Below are 24,450 nucleotides of genomic sequence, written 5' to 3'. Positions count from 1 at the left end.
AAGTGAGTTGGACTAAAATGATCTTTAAGGTCTCTTCCAATTCTAAATGCTTATCATTCCATGATTCAAAGCTACCTGGTCAAAAATTGTTAACCTGGTTCACATCAGATAGTGATTTTGAAAAAAATAGTCAGCATCTTGTCACATTGAATTTACTCTTTGGCACAAATATAGGTTTGGATTTTTGCCATCATATTACCAATGAATTATTATACAAACAACAATCCTGGTTGCTTCTGTTTGTTATTTTAAAGTTGAAGAAATGATACTGAACTATTTTGACAGATTTTTACAGGTGTAATAGCTTTGTTTTTCTTTAATTTTTTGTATATACTGTCCAAACTCCCCCCCCCCAAGTCAATTATTATTTTTTCTGCCCCCAAAACAAAGGAGTGATTTTAATGCATCAAAGTTTTTCTTTATATAACCTGTTTCCTGATATATAAAATATACTTCAAATTCTCTTTCCTTTGTACCTCTTCTTTTCAACATCTCACCTTCTCTCTCTCTTTAAAACTTTATCCCTTTTGAAATATACCTGTAACATAAGCCATAGGAACAGGTTAATCATTATATCTTTTATAGATAAGGATTATGTGGAAGGTGATTAATCATCCTTGCTCTGCTCTGGATCCAAATTAATACATAATGAGCCATTTTTTCTAGACCAAATACACATAAAAACTGGTTCTTTGATATATGACTACAGCATTATTTGAAACTCAGCCTTTGTATGGAGGCATTTTTTAAAAATGTCAAACCAACTCTGGCTATAGAATGCCAAGCTGGTTTTATGGCTTCCCAACCACACAGAGCTTTGCCAGGTTGTATGAAGAGATTATTGAATGCTACTGACAAGGATCAGATTTTAGGATTTAGTGAAACAACAAGGAAAGCAATAGGAGCTATGTTCTACTTCTACAATTGTTACTACAATGTTATATTATCTTCTATACCACAATGTGACATTATGATCAAGAAATACATTAAGGTAGATTGGTAGAATTTAGAGATTTTAATGGTTCATACATGGATACAAAAATAGGCAATTCATTTTGTTACTTCAAAGGACTTGAATGAAAACTGATTATGGTACCTGAAAAGCCAGAGAGCTAAGACCCAAAAGAAAAATTTAAAGAAAGCTAGAAACTGAAAGTCTTAGTTGATTTCATGTAGAAGAATAATTGTCATATGGAAGATAAAAAGCATTTATTCTCCATTTCCTATAAGGACAAAACAAAATGAAATGGACACAAACTATAACTTGTGGGATTCAGGGAAAAACCTCTTGAAATGATTATCATCAAATGAGAAACTAGTTCACCTAGAAAGTTGAGACGTCTCCTTTCAGGAAGTCTAACAACAATAACAACAAAACCCAAACAAACAGTATTTTGAAATGTCTTTGTAGCAGGACTGGATCTAAGAGTAAAGTCTTTTACATTCCAAGATACTGTTATCAATTTGTAAATCTGCTTTGACATAGATAAGAAATTGCTACAAGCAGAAAACCATGAACAGATAAGATAAAAATAATGATACCTTAACTATTATCTTACATAGTTGTAAGAATCAAATTTTATATATTCATGTCTGTATGTATACACAAATACATACATATCTATACCTTTATAATATCACATAAAGGACTCTTAACTACAAAGCACTATAAAAATGTTTAATGATTGTGATTATTATTCAGTCATTTCTTCATGTCCCCATTTCGGGTTTTCTTGGCAGAGATATTGAAATGGTTGCCCATTTCCTTCTCCAGATCAATTTATAGATGAGGAAACTAAGGCAAAAAGGATTAAGTGATTTGCCCAGGGTCACACAGCTAGTAAGTGTCTGAGGCTGGATTTGAACTTGGGTCATGTCCTGACTCCAGGTTTGGTGTCTTACCCACTATGCCACCTAGCTGTCCTCATACAAATTTTAGATGGAATTATTATTACAATTATTACTACTGTTATAAAGAATGTTATCATAATCATAGTTTGTAAGCGCCTTAGGGTAGGGATTGTGTCTTATCTAAATTCTCTCCCCCAACATAATGATCTGCATATAGTAACACTGGTTGACAAACCACAGCATATAGAGTTAGAAGAGAATTTAATAATCAGCTAGTCTAACAATCCATGTCCAAATTTATTTAGGTACTAAACTGGCAAAACTAGCAAGTAAATTCAGATTCTTTTAATTCCAGATACATGCTATTTCCACTAAGAATTTATGTATTTTGTGTCACAATCCTGTGGGATAAATAGTATATTATTGTTCCCACTTTATAGTTGAGAAAAGTGAAGCTCAATAAATTTAAGTGACCTCTTAAAAGTCACACAATTATTATGTAATTATTATGGTAATTAATCATTACCATTTGAACCCAGGTTTTCAAGGTCAAGTTCTCTTTCCCCTGTACTGTACTGACTCACAAAACCAGGAGGCCAACCAATTTTACTAATTAGGACAAATTTCTGTATCAAATTAGTAAGAAATTTGTCACTGGGTCAAAAAATTCCAATGGATTTTCAAAACAATTATAAATACTTAAAATATTTAGAGCAATTAATTTAACTCTAAAGTCTGAATTCTTCCATTTTTACTAAAAAAAAAAGCACATTAAGGAAATAATTTGAATACCCTGGATTTACCTTTTTTTTCTCCAGTGAAGGGTACAAAGTCTTCCCTATCTTTATGTTCCAATGCTTCCTTCTCCAAGTATGAAAGCAAATGTTCTCTGTCAAAAGGTCCTGTGGCATTCTTTGTAGTCTGATTTTTTTGCCGGAAGCCTGCAGGTAAAAGTGCATTCTACCCCCAAAAATAGAAAAAAAAAAAAAAAAAAAACAACACATTACAATGGCAATTTATATTTAGATCATACATAAATTGGATTATTTTGTTTATGTGAAAATCTTTCACTATAAATAGCTATTATGAGGTCAATGATTTTATAAATTTAAATGAATATATCACTTAAGCAGAAGCAGAATATACAACACAATATCACTGTTATCAACATTAAGTGTTCTATATCATGAATAATATCACAGTATTAACATTAAGTGTTCTAATCATGATCCATGAGAACAAATTTTAAAATTCAATTAAAACTATAAAAAGTTTAGCTACAAAGAATTTATTTTATTAGACACATTCATTCTTTCACAGAACATGCTTTAGTGACATAAAATATCAGACTTTAGTTTCACATCCTTGTGATATTAAAGAAAATGAAAGGATTTATTATTTCCTCAATGTAGGTACTTCTATGCTTAATGCATAACAAGCCCTTGAATAAGTTAACTTTAGTTAAGTCTTCAAGAACAGGAATGATTGTAAAAGTTGACTTTTCTGCAGTTGATGTGGTAATGAACTTCTCCAAACTTAGCTAGGCTAGTCCTTAGATGACAGGTAGAATCCATACCTACTGTATTATCATCTCTACCATCTTTACAACTTTGAGAAGTTTCCACAGCTTGACTTTCTTCTTCTTCTTCTTTTTTAAACAATAGCTTTTATTTTCAAAATATATGCAAGATAGTTTTCAACATTCTCTCTTGCAAAACCTTGCGTTCCAAATTTTTTCTCCCTCTTTCCCCCATCTCCTCCCTTAGACAGAAAGTAATCCAATATATATTAAAACATGTGCAATTTATACACACACACACACACACACACACACACACACACACACATATCCACAATTATCATTGCAAAGGATGGCATAGGAGTCTGTTGCAAAAAAAAAAAAAAAAAAAAAGGAGCACTTAAAATGATATACCAAGCCATTAATTTTTGTTTTCAGTAAATGTACTATTGTACTGGATAACAACGTCCAAAAAGATCTCAACAAGTAGGAACAATGGGTGTTTTAATGCAGACAAATGTGGACTCTTGCATTCAGGTTAAAAAAAAGAAATCAACCACACCAAAATGAGAATGAGAAGCTGTCTCCACCTTCAATGTGTGCTAGCAGTGTGGTTTTGATTTCCAATAAAGCTAATGCAATTTTACACTACAATTTAGAGAGCTCTAGAACAAGACAAGTAACAATGTCACTACTATCTGCACTGCTCAGACCATTTTTGAATTTATTTTGGCCACCACACTTTAAAAGGCAAGCTGAAATTGAAAGATTGAAATACATTCAAGATAGTGAGAAAACCCAAACTATGTATGTGATACTACGGAAATATCAAAGGCTTTGACTAGGTAAGCTTGGAGACAAGGTGGCTAGAAGGGAACATGACAGCTATCTTTCCAATGTTTGAAAGGCTGTCATCTAGAAAGGCATTTAGTCACATTCTACATATGTTTAGTGGAAAGACAAAGTAGAAGTTATTTAGGAAAGTTAATTGGAAGACAATACTTCCTAACAATTAGGACTATCTGAAAATGGAATGGACTGTCTTATATTCAGATGTTCAAACAAAGGCTAAATGACTACATTTGTTGGGAACAGGCACAGTGGACAGAGCATTAGATTGGTAGTCAGGAAGTCTAAATCTAGCCTTGGAGGAGGCTTAGTAGCTTTATCAGGGCACTTAATTCTTTTAACAATCTCTGTGTTTCAGTTTTCCCTTCTATAAAATGGGGATAATATAAAATAGCACTATCTTTCAGATTATTATGAAGGCCAAATGAGATAGCATGTATAAAAAAACAAAACAAACAAACAAACAAACAAAAACAAAAAAACAAAAAAACAAAAAAACCCCACCACTTTAGTTTTGAGGCAAGTAGCTGACACAGTGGCTAGCATTCCAGTCCTAAAGTTAGGAAGTCTAGTTCAAATTCAACATTAGACACTAGTTGTGGGATTCTGGGTAAGTAGCTTACACCTGTTTGCATCAGTTTCCTCATAAGTAAAATAAGTTGGAGAAAGAAGTGGCAAATTCAGTATCTTTGTCAAGAAAACTCCAAATGGAGTCATGGAAGAGTCAGATGTGACTAAATAAATGCTAGTTGCCATTACCTTATGATAAAGGATAGTCATACTTTGGACCAGATGCATGACCACTATGATACCTTTTAAATCTTTCTATAGCCCGAGAATAGTCATAAATGTTAAGCATTATGAATTTGGCTCTCAAATGACAACTGACAAAACTTTTTCTAGGATCGATCACAGCAGTATATCATGGAGACAGATATTACTATACATTCCTTTTAGAAAAACAAAGGTCAAACAGATGTGGTTGTCTCCCTATTTCTAAGCATTCTTGTACTGTATTAGAAAGAGATGAGAAACAGAATCCATTCAAAAAGCAAAGAACAAAACTAATGATGCTTTGCAGTATACCTCAATGATAATACTGGCTCCATGGATCCTATCAGGTAATAATTTTTTTTTTAATTTAAAAAAGTTAATTTTTTAAAGAAAATGATTGACCAAAGAAAACATTTATCGTGCTGGATAACTTACTGTTGAGAATTCTGCAGTTTCAATGGAGTCATTTATGTTATAATGGTACTTATTATAAAGCAATTTGATTCATTTATAGAAAAAAAAAGTTTTTAAAGTCAGTTCCTGATAATTGTATTAAGAATTTTTTTCCCTCAACTCTAATTTTCCATCGGAATTTTGAAAAAACAAGAGAAGACCACTGTCCTTACATTTAAATAACATTAACTCGAGACATACACATATGCACATGAAAAAGATTTTTGGAGGGCTTTCAAAGTAAATCACCAAAATGTGTATGTAATACGAAGACAGAAGGACACGTAGTTATTGCTTGCAGCACTACTAATATACTTGCATGGATGTCATCAATGTTTTCTTGCTGGGTTTCTTCCTCTTGTGAGACATATTTGTGAAATGGCTGGTTAGGATTCTAGTTTACCTTTGTGAGTTGAATCATTAAAGGAATTTGAAATCAAAGCTAACTGGTTTTCATAGGATATGAATCCTAAGCTATATACTCTAATTAACCAATCTAATCATAAACAAAAATTAATAAGCAGGTTAACTCTCATTAAGATGGAATTCCTGGGAATCCAATTTTTCTTTTGTTATTGTTAGTTATGACTCATAAGTTGATGCCCAAACAGTCCGTGCTTTGTGGTATAACTATTCTGAAATGGACATTAAATTAGTACACTGAAGATGGTAGGAAAGAGGAAGAGAAACTCCCATGTTACAAAGAGTTGTCTTGAACAAGGTTTCTCACCCCACCCGCCGCCTTCCATTTTCTCCCTACCTCCTGGATTCCTGTCACACAGGGCAAGTTGAGTTGGTGAGAACTTTAATATGTTTTTCTGGCCAACATAACTGGGTATGCTATTATTCTACTTAGGAACACAGCTTCAAAATGTCTCTTCCTATGATTAAAACAAACATGTCACAAGAATCTGGCATTCCTTTTCCTGTTTAACTTTCACATGACAATGCCAGTTAATAACTTTAGAATCCAACTCCCACTGAAATGAAGGAGATGGGGACAGAGAGAGGGCAAAGGGGAATGACTAAATGTCTTTGCTAAATGTCATGTAACAAATCATGCTTTTCAAAGATTTAACAAGTAATATCTGAGAGTAGGGTAGGGAAGTCTGAAAATATGCTATGTACAGAAGTTGGAAATCTAGTCTTTTTATCTGGGAAGTAAAAGTAGAAAGTCTTATTAGCAAATAAGGCTTACATTTGTTCTACTGCAATGTGTGATTATATATATATATATATATATATATATATATATATATATATATATAGAGAGAGAGAGAGAGAGAGAGAGAGAGAGAAAGAAAGAGAGAGGGGCTTGTTGAAATAAAGTGGGAAGTGATTTGATAGATAAGGAACTGAAGTCTAGAGAGGTTAACAAAATTTGCCAAAGGTCACACAGGTAATGACAGAGTCAGAGAATAAACCCAGGACCTCTGATGCAGCACTCTTTCCACTATACTACACTGAGATGACAGATTCCTGGATGATTCCAAATATAAAATATCAGGGCAACAAAACGAATACAACATTATTACTACAGGGTAATCCTCCAACCTAGAATATATTTCTGTTATTATGAATTTTTATCTGTTACAATATTCATTTGGTGAGAATTTTATTTATTATAGAAAGAGATTACATGAGTACTGAAAAACAAAGAGTCAATCTTGTAAATAAAACAAAAACAAAACAAAAAAAAAAAAAGCTATACCCAAAAGAATTACATATGTAGTGCAGACAGTAGATTATTTTTAATGTCAAAGAATGCTTTACTAAGCAAAACCCAAAATTTATTCTAAATAAGACTTAAAATTATTATTCCAGCATAGAGTTATCCATTCAGTAATATTCAGCAAAATAAAGGAAATTAGAATGGAAGAAGATGTAACTTAGCCAATAGCCATTTCCTCAAGTACATCATTCAACTTTAAGGAATTCCTAAAGAGTATAACTCTATATCAGGGTTGACACAGTAGTTTTTACTTTAGCCACAGTTCACTTTTAACCTACAGAAACCTATGGAGACTCAGTCAGCTTGAAGTCAAACTAAAGATTTCGGTCTGCTCTACACTGAATTTTGGACATTGTTGAGAGTGTAGTTCACTTGGAATTCTAGAGCTACTTGAAGGCCCATTAAAAAAAAAATTGATCATTCTGTCCAGAATTATTCAGACAATAGATATCCTAGTGTAGGGCCAATAAGAACCTGTTAAAGTTTCTCTCGGAGGCAATAATTCTGGATGCAAAATAACTTTTAAGAATCGGACAAAAAAAATGGCTTTTGTACATTTTCATCTCATCACATTCCATGTACACCTAACCTTCTTGTTTAGGCAACAAACACTTCATAGAAGACATGGCATTTCAAGAGGCTCTGAAGAGGAATATGGGGAGATCATTTTGGATATAAGTACCAATGTCAATAAAGGCAGGAATAAAGCCTGTAGTAGGAGACAGTGAAAATACAATGATTTCTATTTAGAAGAGGAAAAAGCTAGAAAGGAAAACAGGACTAAAAATATATTTGGATAAAGACAAGCAACTTTTTATCTTCTCTCTTAGTATTACCCACCTCAGGGTCAAGGTCATCAAGAACAGTTTCCAACTGTTGTAATTCAGTCTCTGAAAGTTTACCAAGGAGTTCATCTTCATCAAGATCCTTGTACTTCTCCAAGTCCTTTCGGAAGGGAAGTGCCATAATTTGTAGAGTAGAATGCCACTCAACTTTAACCACACGTTTATAAATCAGATGTGATTCTTTTTCCCGTTAAGCTGTGGGAAAAAGTAAGTGTTATTAAACAGTCTCTGCTTAAATCTAACAAAATCTAAATAACATTTTTAGAGGCTTGAGAGTAATATTTCTTAAACATACATATATACATATATCTATCTTCAGCTTCAGGTTAAATATACACAAAATCTATTATAAATTCAAAAGCTTCACTGTCTTTGTAGTAGATATCAGTTATTTAGCACCTAATTATCCTTTTTGTGTATTATCAAAGCTCTTTGCATCAGCTTTATTTTCTGATTTATTATCTGCTCTTCTGCCATATAAATTTGGGATTTTTCATTTCAATCAAAAAATAGAGAAAGAAAAGAAAGGAAAATCAAACATGTTAGTTAATTTAGCTACATTTTAAATGTTCTAATAGGTTTGGAGAACAAAATAAATTTCATATAAGCTCATACTATATGTAACACAGGACAAGTTCCTGGAGAAAAATAAAACAAGTTTCTTTCACTCAAAGAATGTACCATCTAGTAAGCTATATAGTTTGATTGTTGCGAGAGAAATTCCTTACTTGTCAAAACAGATAAATTTCACCAAAATTTCCCTTAATGCCCATCAACTGGAGAATGGTTGAGTAAATTGTGGTATATGAATGTTATGGAATATTATTGTTCTGTAAGAAATGACCAGCAGGACGAATACAGAGAGGATTGGCGAGACTTACATGAACTGATACTGAGCGAAATGAGCAGAACCAGGAAATCATTATATACCTCAACAGCGATACTGTATGAGGATGTATTCTGATGGAAGTGGATTTCTTCAACAAAGACAAGATCCAACAGAGTTTCAATTGATCAAGGATGGACAGAAGCAGCTACACCCAAAGAAAGAACACTAGGAAATGAATGTAAACTGCTTGCATTTTTGTTCTTCTTCCCAGGTTATTTATACCTTCTAAATCCAATTCTCCTTGAGCAACAAGAAAACTTGTTCGGTTCTGCACACATATATTATATCCAAGATCCACTGCAATCTATTTAACATGTATAGGACTGCTTGCCATCTTTGGGGAGAGGGTGGAGGGAGGGAGGGGAAAAATCAGAACAGAAGTGAGTGCAAGGGATAATGTTGTAAAAAACTACCCTGGCATAGGTTCTGTCAATAAAAAGCTATTTAAAAAAAAAAAAAAAAAAAAACCAACATTAAACAATTCTTTAAAAAAAAAAAAAAAATTTCCCTTAAAGTAAATTTCTGTGCCTAAGTAAGACTTTTTCTACTTTCATTATGAAATAAGAGTTGTGTGGAAGAAACATTTGGTCCCATGGAACACTAAACAATAACTGTTTTTTTTTTTTTTAAATTCCATATTTAAATTAAAACATAAATTTGACAAGGCATTAAAAATACTTAAAATGTTACATGAATAATATAAGTAAAAGCACTAGCAGTTTCTCCAGCTCTCATTTGTATCATTATGATTTCTATAATAGGAAGAAATATGGAACAGATATCAAGCTGGTAAGTCAAAAGACATGAATTTTAGCCCTAGCTCTGCTAAAATTTGTATAAATAAGTCACTTTTTTTTTTTTTTAACTTTTAAACCTACCTTTTATTTCTCTCTTTTTATTTATTTAAATAACTTTTTACTGATAGAACCCATGCCAGGGTAATTTTTTACAACATTATCCCTTGCACTCACTTCTGTTCCCATTTTTCCCCTCCCTCCCTCCACCCCCCTCCCCCAGATGGCAAGCAGTCCTGTACATGTTAAATAGGTTACATTAAAACAAGTCACTTCTTATAGATTCCCTTAGATTTCTCACCAAAAAAGGAAAGTGGCTACATAATCTTTATGATCTCTTCCAGATCTAAAATTCTATAATTTTGTTATTCATTCTTAAGTACAACAACAAAAACAGTACAAGTAGGAATTTCTAAAGTTTGATTCCTGTAATCTTATACCTTTTCTTGTATTTGTATGTGGTTTTGCTTCTTGAATTTTGTAACTGTGAATGCTATCCTTCTTACAAGAAATGAAAACAAATCAATAGTGTTTGCTATAGAATAAATGCATGCAGTCATATTTATACAGTCATAAGAATAAATAAGGCTCCCCCCCTTTGCTAGGATCTTTGCCATCTGCTATGAGTTTATAGTTCAAATATAGAATTCCAAAGAGGGAGGGTAGTGGGAACCATAAGGAATTTTATAAAGCCTTTAATCCCTAACTTGAGGAAAATCCAAGGCCATTTTCCCAGTACTTGACAGATAATTGGCATGAATCCTATAAGTGTTCATTATCCTTTGTTTTTTGCTTTCATTCTTAAAACCAGCAGAGGCTGTCGGTTTCCCAAAAATAGGGGAAAGAGACTAAATCTGAGACTTCTTTGGTATACGGATGAGGAAATTCCTACAAATGTTGTCCAGACCCTTTTCTGAAACTTATAGTCCATGTCCAAATCAGAACTTGAATCTAGGTCTCTATTCACTATGCAATGCTATTAATAATACCATCATATATATAAAAGACCAGGTGGACTCAGATGGACTCACAGCAGCTACCATTGTAGATAGGATCCTCCATATCACTTTTGCTAAATAATGTTGGGTAAATTAGGAAATATTCCAGTCCCATATTTGCATCTCTCTCAACCAGTTTCTCTATCCAAAGAGTAGATTTAGAAACAGAGATAGCAGATAACACCTTGTTCCTTACCAGTCACCAGAATCTTTAAAAAGGAAAAACCATCTTTAAGATAGGTCAGAGATAAAATTTTCCTATACTAAAAGAGAAAGTTGGGAAGCTGTTTCTAAAGCTGACACCATCCCTATCTTGGGAACTACCATACTGATCACCCCAATCTGGACACAGATGTGGAGATATGAAGCATCCCATTCCTAAATCCAGTCAACTATAAAGAATATCCTTTATTAAATTTTCTTTGGATACAAAAGTTTTGTGCATGGGTTTCCTTTTCTGCTACCTAGTGATCCTGCTTAGATTAAAAGAGGCATTTTCTGCCGAATTAACATATAGAAATGTGTAGGAATAATAAACCAATTCTCTTCATTTCTGAATAATTCAAATTCAGAGAATTCTCATTCCAAATTCTCTAGTGAATGGTCATAATTTAGACATGAACTGATTTTGGAAGAGCATGGTTACAATTTTGTATCAAAACAAATTAATAACTAGATGATTAAAAACTTCATTTAAACACATGCAATATGAAGTATAGTATATGAAACTTTGGAAAATACAAAGATAAATAAGAAGATATGCCCTTTTAGAAATTCAATCTTATATCAGTCTATTTCAAATACCGCAAAATAGCTCCTCACAATTGTGTAGCAACCTGCTAATATCCAACAATAACCAGAAGATTAATAGATTGTTTCTATATTTGTATCATTATACCTAAATAATTTCTTTTTCTTCTTCTTCTTTTTTTTTTTTTTTGGCTGAGGCAATTGGGGTTAAGTAACTTGCCCAGGGTCACACAGCTAGGAAGTGTTAAGTGTCTGAGGTCATATTTGAACTCAGGTCCTTCTGACTTCAGGGATGGTGCTCTGTACTCTATGCCTCTTAGCTGTCCCTAAATAGTTTCTTTATAATAGAAGGTGAGCACATTAAAATTTTATAGCTTAGGTCTATTATAGCATTGGTCTGTTTCTCTCACAAAGTAAAAATTACAAGTCCAGCAAACAATACAAAGGGGACCCTGATGTCAGGATCAAAATTTATATCCTTGTGATTATCTACTTATTACTGGACATTAAAAGAAAGAAAATATTGTTACACTATCTTAATTATTTATTTGAGAAACAGTTGAAGTTGCTATTAAGGCAGCAGGACAGCATTTCCTCTGAGTAATATAAACAGAATATAGAGTTAGTTTTTTTTTTTGTTAACAAAAAAAAATTAAATTTATTTATTTTATTATTATTATAACTTTTTATTGACAGTACATATGCATGGGTAATTTTTTACAACATTAACCCTTGCACTCACTTCTGTTCCAACTTTCCCCTTCCCTCCCTCCACCCCCTCCCTTAGATGGTAGGCAGTTTTGTACATGTTAAATATGTTATAGTATATCCTAGATATAATATATGTGTGCAGAACCGAAGTTCTCTTGTTGCACAAGAAGAATTGGATTCAGAAGGTAATAATAACCTGAGAAGAAAAACAAAAATGTAAACCATTCACACTTATTTCCCAGTGTTCCTTCTCTGGCTGTAGCTGATTCTGTCCATCATTGATCAATTGGAACTGAATCAGATCTTCTCTTTGTTGAAGATACCCATTTCCATCAAAATATATCCTCGTACAGTATTGTTGTTGAAGTGTATAATGATCTCCTGGCTCTGCTCATTTCATTCAGCTCATGTAAGTCTTTCCAAGCCTTTCTGTATTCATCCTGCTGGTCATTTCTTACAGAACAATAATATTCCATAACATTTATATACCAAAATTTACACAACCATTGTCCAACTGATGGGCATCCATTCATTTTCCAGTTTCTACCCACCACAAAAAGGGCGGCCACAAACATTTTGGCACATACAGATCCCTTTTAGAGTTAGTTTTTTAAAGCTAAATTTAACTTAAATTTCAGTGGCTTCTTCATTCAATCTGTTTTTTTATGTGATGGGCAATTTTTGTTTTCATTTCTTCATCATTTGACTCCTAATTTATCTTCTCTAACATCATCTATATTTATTTATCTATCTCTATATGTATCAACTCCTCTTTTTTTCTCTAACAATTAATTTTTTTTCTATTACATTTATTTAATTTTATTTTTCTTCATTTATTATAAAGACAATTTTTTAAACATTCATTTTTAAAACTCTTGAGTTCTGAATTCTTTTCCTTTGTCGTTCCCCATCTAACTTCTCACTGAGAAAGTTAGCAATTTGATAAAAGATTATAATTGTGTAGTCATGTAAAACATTTCCATAATAGTCGTGTTGTGAGAGAAAATAGATAAAATAATCCTCAAAAAAAGAGAAAGTTTTTAAAATATGCTTCAATCTTTTCAGCCATCATCTGTTCTTTCTCTGGGGATGGATAGCATTTTTCCATTTTAAGTCTTTCAGAGTTGTCTTGGATTGTTGTATTGCTGAGAAGTTATTTCACTCACAGCTGATCATTTTACAATATTACTATTACTCTGTACACAGTACACATTTCACTTTGCATGAGCTCATGGAAGTATTTCCAGGTTTTTCTTATAACACAATAGTATATTATTATTGCCACATAACACAATTTGTCCAGTCATTCCTCAGTTGGTGGACATCTCCTTGATTTCCAATTCTTTGTCCCCATAAAAGAGCTGCTATAATTATTTTTGTCCTCATAGATCCTTTTTTAAATCTCTTTGGATCAAATGAAGGTGGCCTAGCTGTACCTGATCTAAAACTATATTATAAAGCAGCAGTCACCAAAACCATTTGGTATTGGCTAAGAAATAGACTACATGATCAGTGGAATAGGTTAGGTTAACAGGCCAAAATAGTCAATAATTATAGCAATCTAGTATTTGACAAACCCAAAGATCCCTACTTTTGGAATAAGAATTAACTATTTGACAAAAACTGCTGGGAAAATTGGAAATCAGTATGGCAGAAACTAGGCATGAACCCACACTCAACACTGTACACCAAGATAAGATCAAAATGGATTCATGATCTAGGCATAAAGAATGAGATTATAAATAAATTAGAAGAATATAGGATTGTTTACCTCTCAGACTTGTGGAGGAGTAAGGAATTTGTGACTAGAGATTATTGACCGCAAAATAGAAAATTTTGATTATATCAAATTAAAAAGCTTTCGTACAAACAAAACTAATGCAGACAAGACTAGAAAGGAAGCAATAAACTGGGAAAACATTTTCACAGTTAAAGGTTCTGATAAAGACCTCATTTCCAAAATATATAGAGAATTGACTCAAATTTATAAGATATCAAGTCATTCTCCAATCGATAAATGGTCAAAGGATATGAATAGACAATTTTCAGATGATGAAAGTTGTGAACAGATCCAACCATTCTGGAGAACAATTTGGAACTATGCTCAAAAAGTTGTCAAACTGCATACCCTCTGATCCAGCAGTATTACTACTGAGTTATATCCCAAAGAGATATTAAAGAAGGGAAAGGGACCTGTATGTGCAAAAAATGTTTGTGGCAGTCCTTTTCGTAGAGGCTAGAAACTGGAAAATGAATGGATGCCCATCAATTGGAGAATGGAGAATTATGGTATATGAATGTTAAGGAATATTATTATTCTGTAAGAAATGACCATTAGGATGAATAGAGAGAGGCTTGAACTGATGCTAAGTGAAATGAGCAGAACCAGAAGATTATAATACACGGCAACAAGACTATATGAGGATCAATTCTGATGGAAGTGGCTATCTTCAACAATGAGAAGATCCAATTCAGTTCCAATTGATCAGTGATGAACAGAACCAGCTACATCCAGCGAAACAACACTGGGAAATGAGTGTGGATGGCTTGCATTTGTTTTTCTTTCCCGGTTATTTTTACTTTTCTAAATCTGATTTTTCTTGTGCAACAAGAGAACTATATGAATATGTATACAATATATTGTATTTAAGATATACTTTAACACGTTTAACATGTATGAATGAAAGTGCCTGCCATCTAAGAGAGGGGGTGGAGGGAAGGAAGGAAAAGTTGGAACAGAAATGATTGCAAGGGTCAATGTTGAAAATTTACTCATGCATATGGTCTGTCAATAAAAAGTTATTTAAAAAAACCTCTTTGGGATACAGATCTAATAGTAATATTTCTAGATTAAAAGGTATGCATGACTTTATATCCCTTTTGGGCAGAGTTCCAAATTGTTCTACAAAACAGTAAAATCAGTATACAACTCCATCAACAATACATTGTCACATTTTTTCTACATCTCCAACATTTGTCATTTTCCTTTTCTGTCCTCTTCTCCATGTTAAATAGTTCTAGTTACTTGTTACTCTAGTTACTAGTTCCCATTCCTCTCACCCTCATGGTCCACCCTCTTCAGAATAATTCTAGTTCACCAATGTCCTGCCTTAAATATATGCTTTGAATTTAACACAATACTGTTGATGTAGTGTAAACAGAGAAGAGCACAATGGAACTTTGATGCTCATCACAGAACATAATTCTAATTAATGCAGCCTAAAGTCATATACAGGCCAACACTTTCAGGTTAATGTTTTCAAGAAGGACTGATGTTATATTATTGTTATATTATATTTTTTGAACAATAAGCTTATTTTTCTGCCATCCTGGAAGAGGTCTCCATGATATTAGGTCTACTTCTGATAACAATGATAAAATAAATAAAACAAGTTAAGAGACAAATCAAATTTAGAATCCAATTCTATTGATTTGTGTTCAGCTTTCTAAGAATGGTATGTTTCAGAAAGGTTTTTCTGGTAAAGAAGAAAAAAAAATAACAAGAAGAAATTTCTACATGTATAAATATACAGGGATGAGGAAAGAAAGAATAGCAGAAATGGAAGGAGTAAAAAATAAGCTGTTATGGGCATATCATACTAAGAATAAACTATTAATATATTTGATTTTGTTCTTAAAAAATAAATGCATAATATTTTTTCACATGTCTCTTCCTAACTTCCTTCTCTCTGATACTACCATCTTCTCAATGACACAACTCTGAAACTGTATAGTCATCTCTGATTCATCCTTCTTCATTTCCTAGATATAGCTTCTGCTGTTGAATTGTTTCAGTTATGGTTCGACTCTTTGTGACCCCATTTGGGATTTTCTTAGCAAAAATACTGGATTAGCTTGCCATTCTTGATTTAGCTAATTTTACAGATGTGAAACTGAGGCAAGGATTAAGGGAGTTGCCCAGGATCACACAACCAATATGTATTCTAGGTTGGATCTGAACTCAAAGATGAGTTTTCCTTATTTTAAGCCCGGTGATCTAGGTGATCTAGGTGATCTATTTACTGTGACACCTACCTACTCTGATACAGTTTGACCTGGGGCTAAAATTCTGTTTTGTGAAATGTTACTAGAACTCATCATTAATGGAACTGATACTGAATAGACTGCATTATCTGAAAACTGGTCTTGTTGGGGCCAATTAAAAAACATAATAACAAAAAACACTAAAAGGATATTTTTAAAGTCTTAAAGAACAAATGTTTTATCAATGGTAATATCAAAATTCAGAAAAAACTAAGACTTTAAGAAAAATGTACGAACATATAATTTACAATTTAGTAAAAAAGTAACAATTACTATCTCTAAATTTTTTCTTCCTAGAATAATTCTAGTATTCAATACCAGAAATCAATCTGTAATTATTAATATGTTAGTTCTAACATGAATATCCAACAATGATCACTTTATGGTAAGCTATTCAATAAATGAATTTGTTAATAAAATTTTAAAGAAATTCATTCTCATTAACTTAAGCATTAGATCACAATGGATGAACTCTGAGGTATGAGTTTAGTTCTAAAATCCTGTATCTTCATCTTGTTAAATTATATAATTGAAATGTGGACACACTAAGAACAGATGGAGTAGCTGAAATATTTGTGATCAATCTACTGAACTACAGAAGCTCCAATATCTGTTGAAATGGAAAGGATCCTTTCACCTTCCAATGACTTTATAAAACTTCAATTTACTTTGGTAAAAAGATAACCATATCATCAATTTTTTCATGGCTGCAAACTTTATCTGAAAAATTATTAATAAATAACACAAAACAGGATTTATAAATTCTTCTTGAAGAAGAATTTATTACAAATTATTACAATTAGCTTAAGATTGTATAACAAAATATGAAATATTGATTGCAGACTAAAAGAATGTATTATGTATACCCTCAATAATATTAAAATAGCACAAAGTGCCTTTTAAAAATGAAACCTGTATCTATCCATCATTATTACAAGATGATTTTTTTTTTCTGGCTGAGGCAATTGGGTTAAGTGACTTGCCCAGGATCACACAGCTAGGAAATGTTAATGTTAATGTGGGAAGTCACATTTGAACTCAGGTCCTCCTGATTTCAGGGTTAGTGCTCTATCCACTGCACCACCTAGCTGCCCCAAGATCAAATATTTTTTTGGTAAGAAAAAATACTGGTTAAAGGACTTTCCGACTAACATTCAAAATCAAATCTAATCTTTTATAAAGTTATGTACCTACTTTCATAAAGATTCCTTAAATATAACTTTTCCCAAGCAATGACTATCAAAATGGAGTAGCTAGGATGAGAAAGCTGGTCCAAATGCAAGGGTATCTGAATAAGATGTTTAATATAGAAAGAAGAGACAATAGATAAAAATGTTCACTATGAGTGACTTTACTGTTCCAATTCACCACAAACTGACATAAATCTAGTTAATTGAAAGCATAGGAAATAAGGAATAAAAAGGAAGTGAAACACACACCTACACACAAACCTTATTAAATTATATCAGATCTTATTTGCTAGTTTCTCCCTGAGAAAGATTCAAGTCTGAACCTATGGGCCAGAACTCTTGTACTTAAAACAAGGATTCTTACAAGGTGTTAAGTCAGTGGAATTGATGATAAAATGGTTATCTAGTTTAGCATGGTGCTTAATAGTTCTCTAAATTCAGTATTATTGATTTAATCTTACAACAAATAATGGTTTCCTAGTGATGTAATGATTGATTTATACTCAGTGTAGAGCATATAAACTGAGATAAACTCAGCCAAGGGAGGCAGAGACAGATTCATTCCACCATCCATCTTTGTGGTGGCTAGAGGCTTAAGAACAAACCCTTGGACTCAGATTCACTTCATCTCACACCACCGTGGTGGCCTATCTTCCTGCATTTTCTCCACTAAAACCAAGTCCCCTCTGAAGGCCATGAGAAAGTTAGATGAGCACCAGGCGAAGGAGACAATTTAGACTTTGGACTTTAACACCTGGCTATCCTTGTGGTGATTACTTGGCTGAAACAAAGGCTGCTCCCAAGACCTCCAGAAAACCACCAAGAACATTACATGAACCCCCACTGATCTAAACTAACTTCTAAGTAGAACTTAGACTTGAGATAGGGAACCTCTATTTTTTTCTCAAATTCCTTGATTGATGGAAATCCTACTAGAAGTATTTAAACATCATGGAACTTCCAGGACGCAGAACCTTGGGTTCAAAAGGCTGCTGCATTCTTTTCTTTCTCTTTTACCCCTGTAAACTTTTCTCTTTCCCTTCTACTCCAGACCACAAGAAACCCTTTTCTAAAGATTATTTATAGGAGGAAGAAAACTCTATACAAATTCACAAAGAATACACCTGGGAAACATGGTAAAAATTAGGCATAAAGAAAGCTACCAGTCTCAGATTGGGTAAATCACCTCTACCCTAAATCCTTACCTAAAGTTCCTCAGGCCATTGGCCCACGTCTTTATTCTGATCTGGAATCCTAAATTGCAGCATCCAGCTCTCTTAAGTTCCTAGATGACAATGGCCTCTACTAGGTATCACCAAGATGAGGTGGGGATTTTCCCACCTGATTAATTATACCACTATTCTCAGCCAATCAGGAAACATTCTGACTATATGTCTGGCTTTAGGTGCTGCACCCAAATAACCATATAATCATCTAACTTCCTTTTCTGCCCTACTTAAGACATAAATAAGAAAATACAATGGGTAAATACCCCATAGCTGTCATCACCTCAAAAATCAGAAAAAACTCAAGTCAATATATAGAATGAACATCCCCAAAACAACCTTAAAAAACTTCCCCTTTCTCTCAAATATTTTGCCCCATCTATTCCTAGAAATCTGAAAAAAATTTCTAGAAGGTAATAAAGAAAAAAGTTTACTTGGGAGGAGGTCATATCAAATCATTTACAAGGATCTCCATGAAAATATATAAAAATCCTCAGTCTTTTATGGATGTTTATGTATAGAGGGTGGTGATGTTTGTTGGGGGAGCAGGATTAGTAATGAGGATGAAATACAAACTACAGCAATTGGATTCTGCTTTCTTAGCTCAATAGCTAGGCTGTTTCCTGTTTGCCCCACCCTTCACCTTATACATAGAGCTGCAAAAGAAGACAGCCATGGTAGTCATGACTTAACCCATTCCTAGATGTTTGTGGTAAATGCCACAGTGATCCTACCATTGACATATTATCTCTTTCGATAAGCTCTTTTTCTAGAATTTTGCTTAAATGACTGATTTAGTCAGATAAAGGTAGATTAGTAAGATAAGTCAACTACTTAGAGGAACAGAAAGAACAAGATATTTAAAATACCTTAGAAGTGACAGAAACTTTTGGGCTAAGGTGACTATTGAATTGTCTTTCTTAAATTAAGAGAGCTTTTCACCAATAAGAGTTGTAGATAAGTCCAAATGTGGGGAGGGCAATTTTGTATGAAAAAATTACTAATGTTCCACCAACAATCAAAATGTTGAATCTATTCCAAATGCATATTGGAGACTAATCTGAGAATCCCCCCCCCCCCAAAAAAAAAACAGGAAGTATAATAATGACTCATTCCTCTTACAAGAATTTTCTTAATCTACCAAGTCAATAAATATTGAGCTATTGGCAAAGAGACAAAAAAAAATACGTCAAGCCTAAAAGAAATCATGCCTGAATAAGTAGGCTGTCTCTATTATAAAGGGAAAAGCAACGAATACCTTTTCTTTGCTTCCCTTTTACTTTTTAAGATCAAAAACATTCACTGACTCAAGTACTTGTGCTCTACCACAAGATTTAGTTTCATTTTTGAACAACTAGCTATACTCTTTCACTATAGCCCAGAAAAAATTCTGGCGCTTTCTTCCCATATTTTACATTAGAGTACTAAGTCCTACACCTGCATGATCTATCCACCTCACTACTTTTCAAACAGGAGTTAAATGGAGTGGGCCACAATGAATCAGAGATGGTTCACTTCATAGCTACTTGGTGTGTGCTGGTTATAGTAATTGAAATACTAACTCAGCTTTTAGTTATCCACTCCTAACTGGACTCCCCCACTTTCATTCTTCTGTGATTGATGTTATCATGCTCTACACTAGCCCCTTTATAAGACCATGTTCCTCCATTTCTCTTTTCAGTAGAGAATACTGCCTTCTAATTTACTTGGGGGGGAGGGGAGGGAGAAGGCCATCTATCCCATCTCCTCCTTCTCCCCTACTCAATACCTCAAAAGCTCTAGGTTATTTATCCCTTTTCATTTGTCAGGCTCTGAGGAGGAGGTAGCCCTTAACCAAATCAAACCTTTGGCTCCTGTTCTCAGTGTGAGATGTGTCCCCTACTCCAGGAGCTTGCCTTTTTCTTTCATCTTTAAAGCATCCACTTTCTTCCCCTGCAGCCTAGAAACATGTCTTCATGACCTTTATCCTTAAGCTCTCAAGCTATTGTCCTGCATCTTTTCTCTCTTTCCTAAGCTAACTCCTAGCTCAATTATTCAATATTCCTTTCTCAGTCCTCAGACTTAGCAGGATATTGATAAATTGCCTCTTCTTAGAGGCAATGCCTCTTGCCATTTTCTCCTCTATTTTAACTTAGTTCTCTTTCTACTTCTCTAACAACTCCTCAGTTTCCTTTGCTAAATGATCATTCATTTTTCTGCCCTCCCAATGTGTTCCCCAAGGTTTTCTGCCCTTTTCTCTCCATATACTTGTTCAATGTTTCCCATAGATTCAGTTATCTCTATACATGATTCTCAATCTTTATATGCAGTCCTACTCTCTCTCTGTAACTTGAATTCCATATTACCAAATGCCTGCTAAACAGTACCTCCTAGAAGCTCCACTGGCATCTCTTAACGTGTTCAAAATGTAATTTATTATCATCTCCCTAAATCCTCCTCCAAATTTCCCAATTTGTCAGGTGTACCAGCATGCTAGTCACCCGAGTAACACAAATTTTGGAGTCATTATTGACATTTCCTTTTCTGTCATTCCTCTCTTTCCTCATAACCAATTATTAGCCAAGTCTTATTAAGTCTATCCCCAGAGCATATTTCTTATATGTCCCCTTTTTTACATTTACAACTTAAAACATGATTCAAGGATTCACCATATCTGGACTGCTGCAATGAGATAATAAAATGGAAAGAGCACTGGATCTGTGATCACAGGAATTAGCAACTCTGCAAATGTCACTTATTTCATGTGACCTGATAGAAATCTTCATATCTCTGGATCTCAGTTTTCTCCTCTGTAGAATGAGAAAGGTAAACTACGTGACTCCTAAGGTCCCTTCAAGCTCTAAATTCCTGTGTCCAAACTCTGCTCTTTCTAATCCATTCTCCACAGAGTTGTCAAAATGATATTCTTCAAGGCACAAGTCAGACCTTGTCACTCCCTGCTAAAAAATCTCAAGCATCTAAAATAAAATACAAACTCCTCAGATTGGTATGTAAAACCCTCTATAATCTACCTCCAAACTACCTTTCTAGACTATATTCAGACACTTGACATTCCTATCAAGCTGGCCTACCACCCGATGAGTTCCCTAACTTGATGAGTTCCACCTTCCCGTATTAGGCCGGTTGAGACTCTATGTCTAGAATGCACCCCAACCCTGCCTCTATCTCTTAGAATCCCCAACTTCCCTTAACACATAGCTCAAATGCTACCTCCTTCACAATGCCTTCCTGCTCTCCCTGCCTCTTAATCCTCTTCTTTGTCAAGTCATAGTTATAGTTCTACTTGTATTCCCCTAATAAGCTATAATATTCTCAAAAGTAGGGGCTGTTTCACTTCTGCCTTTGTATTTCTACAGCTTAGCACTATAGTTTTCACGTAAGTAAGCTTCTAACAAATATTTATTCAACTATACTATTAAATATCTTCCTTGGCTTAACTTCTGTGAGCCTCTATTACCTCTATTTCCTCTATTTGCGAAACAGTGATAACAAATGTGAATTAGCATTATTATTAATTCTTCCTCAATCTTCTACTGATGTCCTATAGATGTCCCATATGTTATATCAACCTAGTTCAGGTCCTCATCAACTCTCACATGAATTTACTGCTACCTCAAATCTTTCTCCTTTCCAATCCACAAGGCTATCAAAATGACCACCATGTTATTTCCTATACACTGGCTCCTACTAGTCTAGGATCAAATATAAACATATCTGTAAAGCCCTTTCTGGTACTAATCTAAGTTTCCCACCTTGCTATACATTACTCTCCTGTTTACATTCTGACTCATGAAAATGTCCTTTTTTGCTATTTTACACATACACACTCCCATTTTTGTGACTTTGCACTGGCAATCTCCCATATTTGGACTGTACTCCATCATTTCCATCTCCTAGAATCTCTTGTTTTCTTCAAGACACAGCTTAAGTACTATCTTCTACTTGCAGCCTTTCCTAAACACACCAGCTGCTAATGTTCTCCCTCATTAAAAAATTAGTTTGCATTTATTTTGTATATACTGGCATATGCACATTTTTTATCTCCCCCCAAAAGAAAGTTCCTCAAGGAAAGGGCCTGTTTCATCTTTGTCTTTGTATTGCTAGTACTTAGACACAGTGCCTTACACATACTAGGTACTTAATAAATTTATTTGTTGATTGATTTTTTTCAGTTGCTATTTAAAAATTAAAAGATACTAAGGGTTTAATGCCTCTCCCTCATTTAAACATTTCAAAAACTGTTATTAAGACTCTCAAAGATAGGAGAGAGATTTTTGAAATTTAGAATAAACAATGTAAAAGAATGTCAGAATCTTGAAGTCAGAAAGGATTTTGACAGACAGATAAGTTTTTGAATAGTTTTAGCACCTAAAGAAATGTTCTGAAGAGTGACTTTATTATATTGCATAGCTAACCTTACTTTCTACAATCTGAACAACTTACCAATTCTTTACCATTTCTTCCCATCTCTTCATTTCAGAAACAATCTTTTCACTTTGTTTTAACATTAACTTTTTTTTTAATTAAAGCTGTTTATTTTCAAAACATATGCATTATTTTCAACATTCACCCTTCCAATTTTTTTTCTCCCTCCCTATCTCTCCATCCCTTCCCCTAGGTGGCAAGTAATCCAATATATGTGCAATTCTTGTGCATGTGAAATCATTCTATACATATTTCCGCAATTATCAGGCTTCACAAGAAAAATCAGATCGAAAAGGAAAAAAGTGAAAAAGAAAAACTGCAAGCAAACAACAACAAAAAAGGTGAAAATACTATTGTGTGATTCACATTCAGTCTTCATAGTCTTCTCTCTGGATGCAGATGACTTTCTTTATCACAAAACCATTGGAAATCGCCTGAATCACCTTGCTGTTGAAAAGAGCCATGTCCATCAGAATTGATCACCGCATAATCTTGTTGTTGTTGTGTACAATGTTCTACTGTTTAGCATCAGCTCATGTCACTCTGAAATCATCCTGCTGGTCATTTCTTACAGAACAATAATATTCCATAACATTCATATACCATAATTTATTTAGCCATTCTCTAACTGATGGACATCCCCCCTCAGTTTCAAGTTCCTAGCCATTACAAAAAGGGCTGCCAGAAATATTTTTGCACATATGGGGCCCTTTCCCTCCTTTAAGATCTTTTTGGGATACATGCCCAGTAGAAACACCGTTGGAGCAAAGGGTATGCATAGTTTGATAGCCCTTTGAGCATAATTTATAGTGCTCTCCAGAATAGTTGGATCAATTCACAATTCCACCAACAATGTATTAGTGTCCCAGTTTTCCCATATCCCCTCCAATATTCATCATTATCTTTTGCTGTCATCTTAGCCAATCTGAGAAGTGTGTGGTGGTATCTCAGAATTTTCTTAATTTGCATTTCTCTGATCAATTTTTTTTCATGACTAGAGATGCCTTTAATCTCCTCATCAGAAAATTCTCTGTTCATATCCTTCGACCTTCTTATAAACTTGAGTCAATTCTCTATATATTTTAAAAATGAGGCCTTTATCAGAACCCTTGTATATAAAAGTTTTTCCCCAGTTTACTACTTCTCTTCTAATCTTGTCTGCATTGGTTTTGTTTGTACAAAAATTTTTTAACTTAATATAATTAAAAGTATCCATTTTGCATTCCATAATGTACTCTTAGTTCTTCTTTGGCCACAAATTCCTTCCTTCTTTACAAATATGGGAGGTAGATCATACTTTGTTCTTCTAAATGGGTTCATGATTTATCTTGATATAAGATGTTGATATAAGGTGATAGGATCAATGCCTAGTTTCTGCCATACTAATTCCCAATTTTCCC

General features: G+C 33.7%; 1 protein-coding gene across 2 annotated transcripts in view; it reads right to left on the bottom strand.

Moving 5' to 3' along the window:
- Positions 1-24,450, bottom strand: part of TMOD3 (tropomodulin 3) — a 72,905-nt gene that overhangs the window by 36,577 nt on the left and 11,878 nt on the right. For both annotated transcript variants that reach the window (XM_003755937.4, XM_031955208.1), the window contains exons 2-3: positions 8,019-8,218; positions 2,655-2,811 (exon numbers count right to left, since the gene is read on the bottom strand). In XM_003755937.4, the coding sequence (XP_003755985.1) occupies positions 2,655-2,811; positions 8,019-8,144 (283 nt within the window). In that variant the 5' untranslated portion in view covers positions 8,145-8,218. The remainder of the gene's footprint in view (positions 1-2,654; positions 2,812-8,018; positions 8,219-24,450) is intronic.

The sequence above is a fragment of the Sarcophilus harrisii genome, chromosome 2 (genome assembly GCF_902635505.1).
Source record: "Sarcophilus harrisii chromosome 2, mSarHar1.11, whole genome shotgun sequence".
In the NCBI taxonomy this organism is placed as follows: domain Eukaryota; kingdom Metazoa; phylum Chordata; class Mammalia; order Dasyuromorphia; family Dasyuridae; genus Sarcophilus; species Sarcophilus harrisii.
Note: the sequence above shows the minus strand (reverse complement) of the source record. Positions and strands in the feature narration are given on the sequence as shown.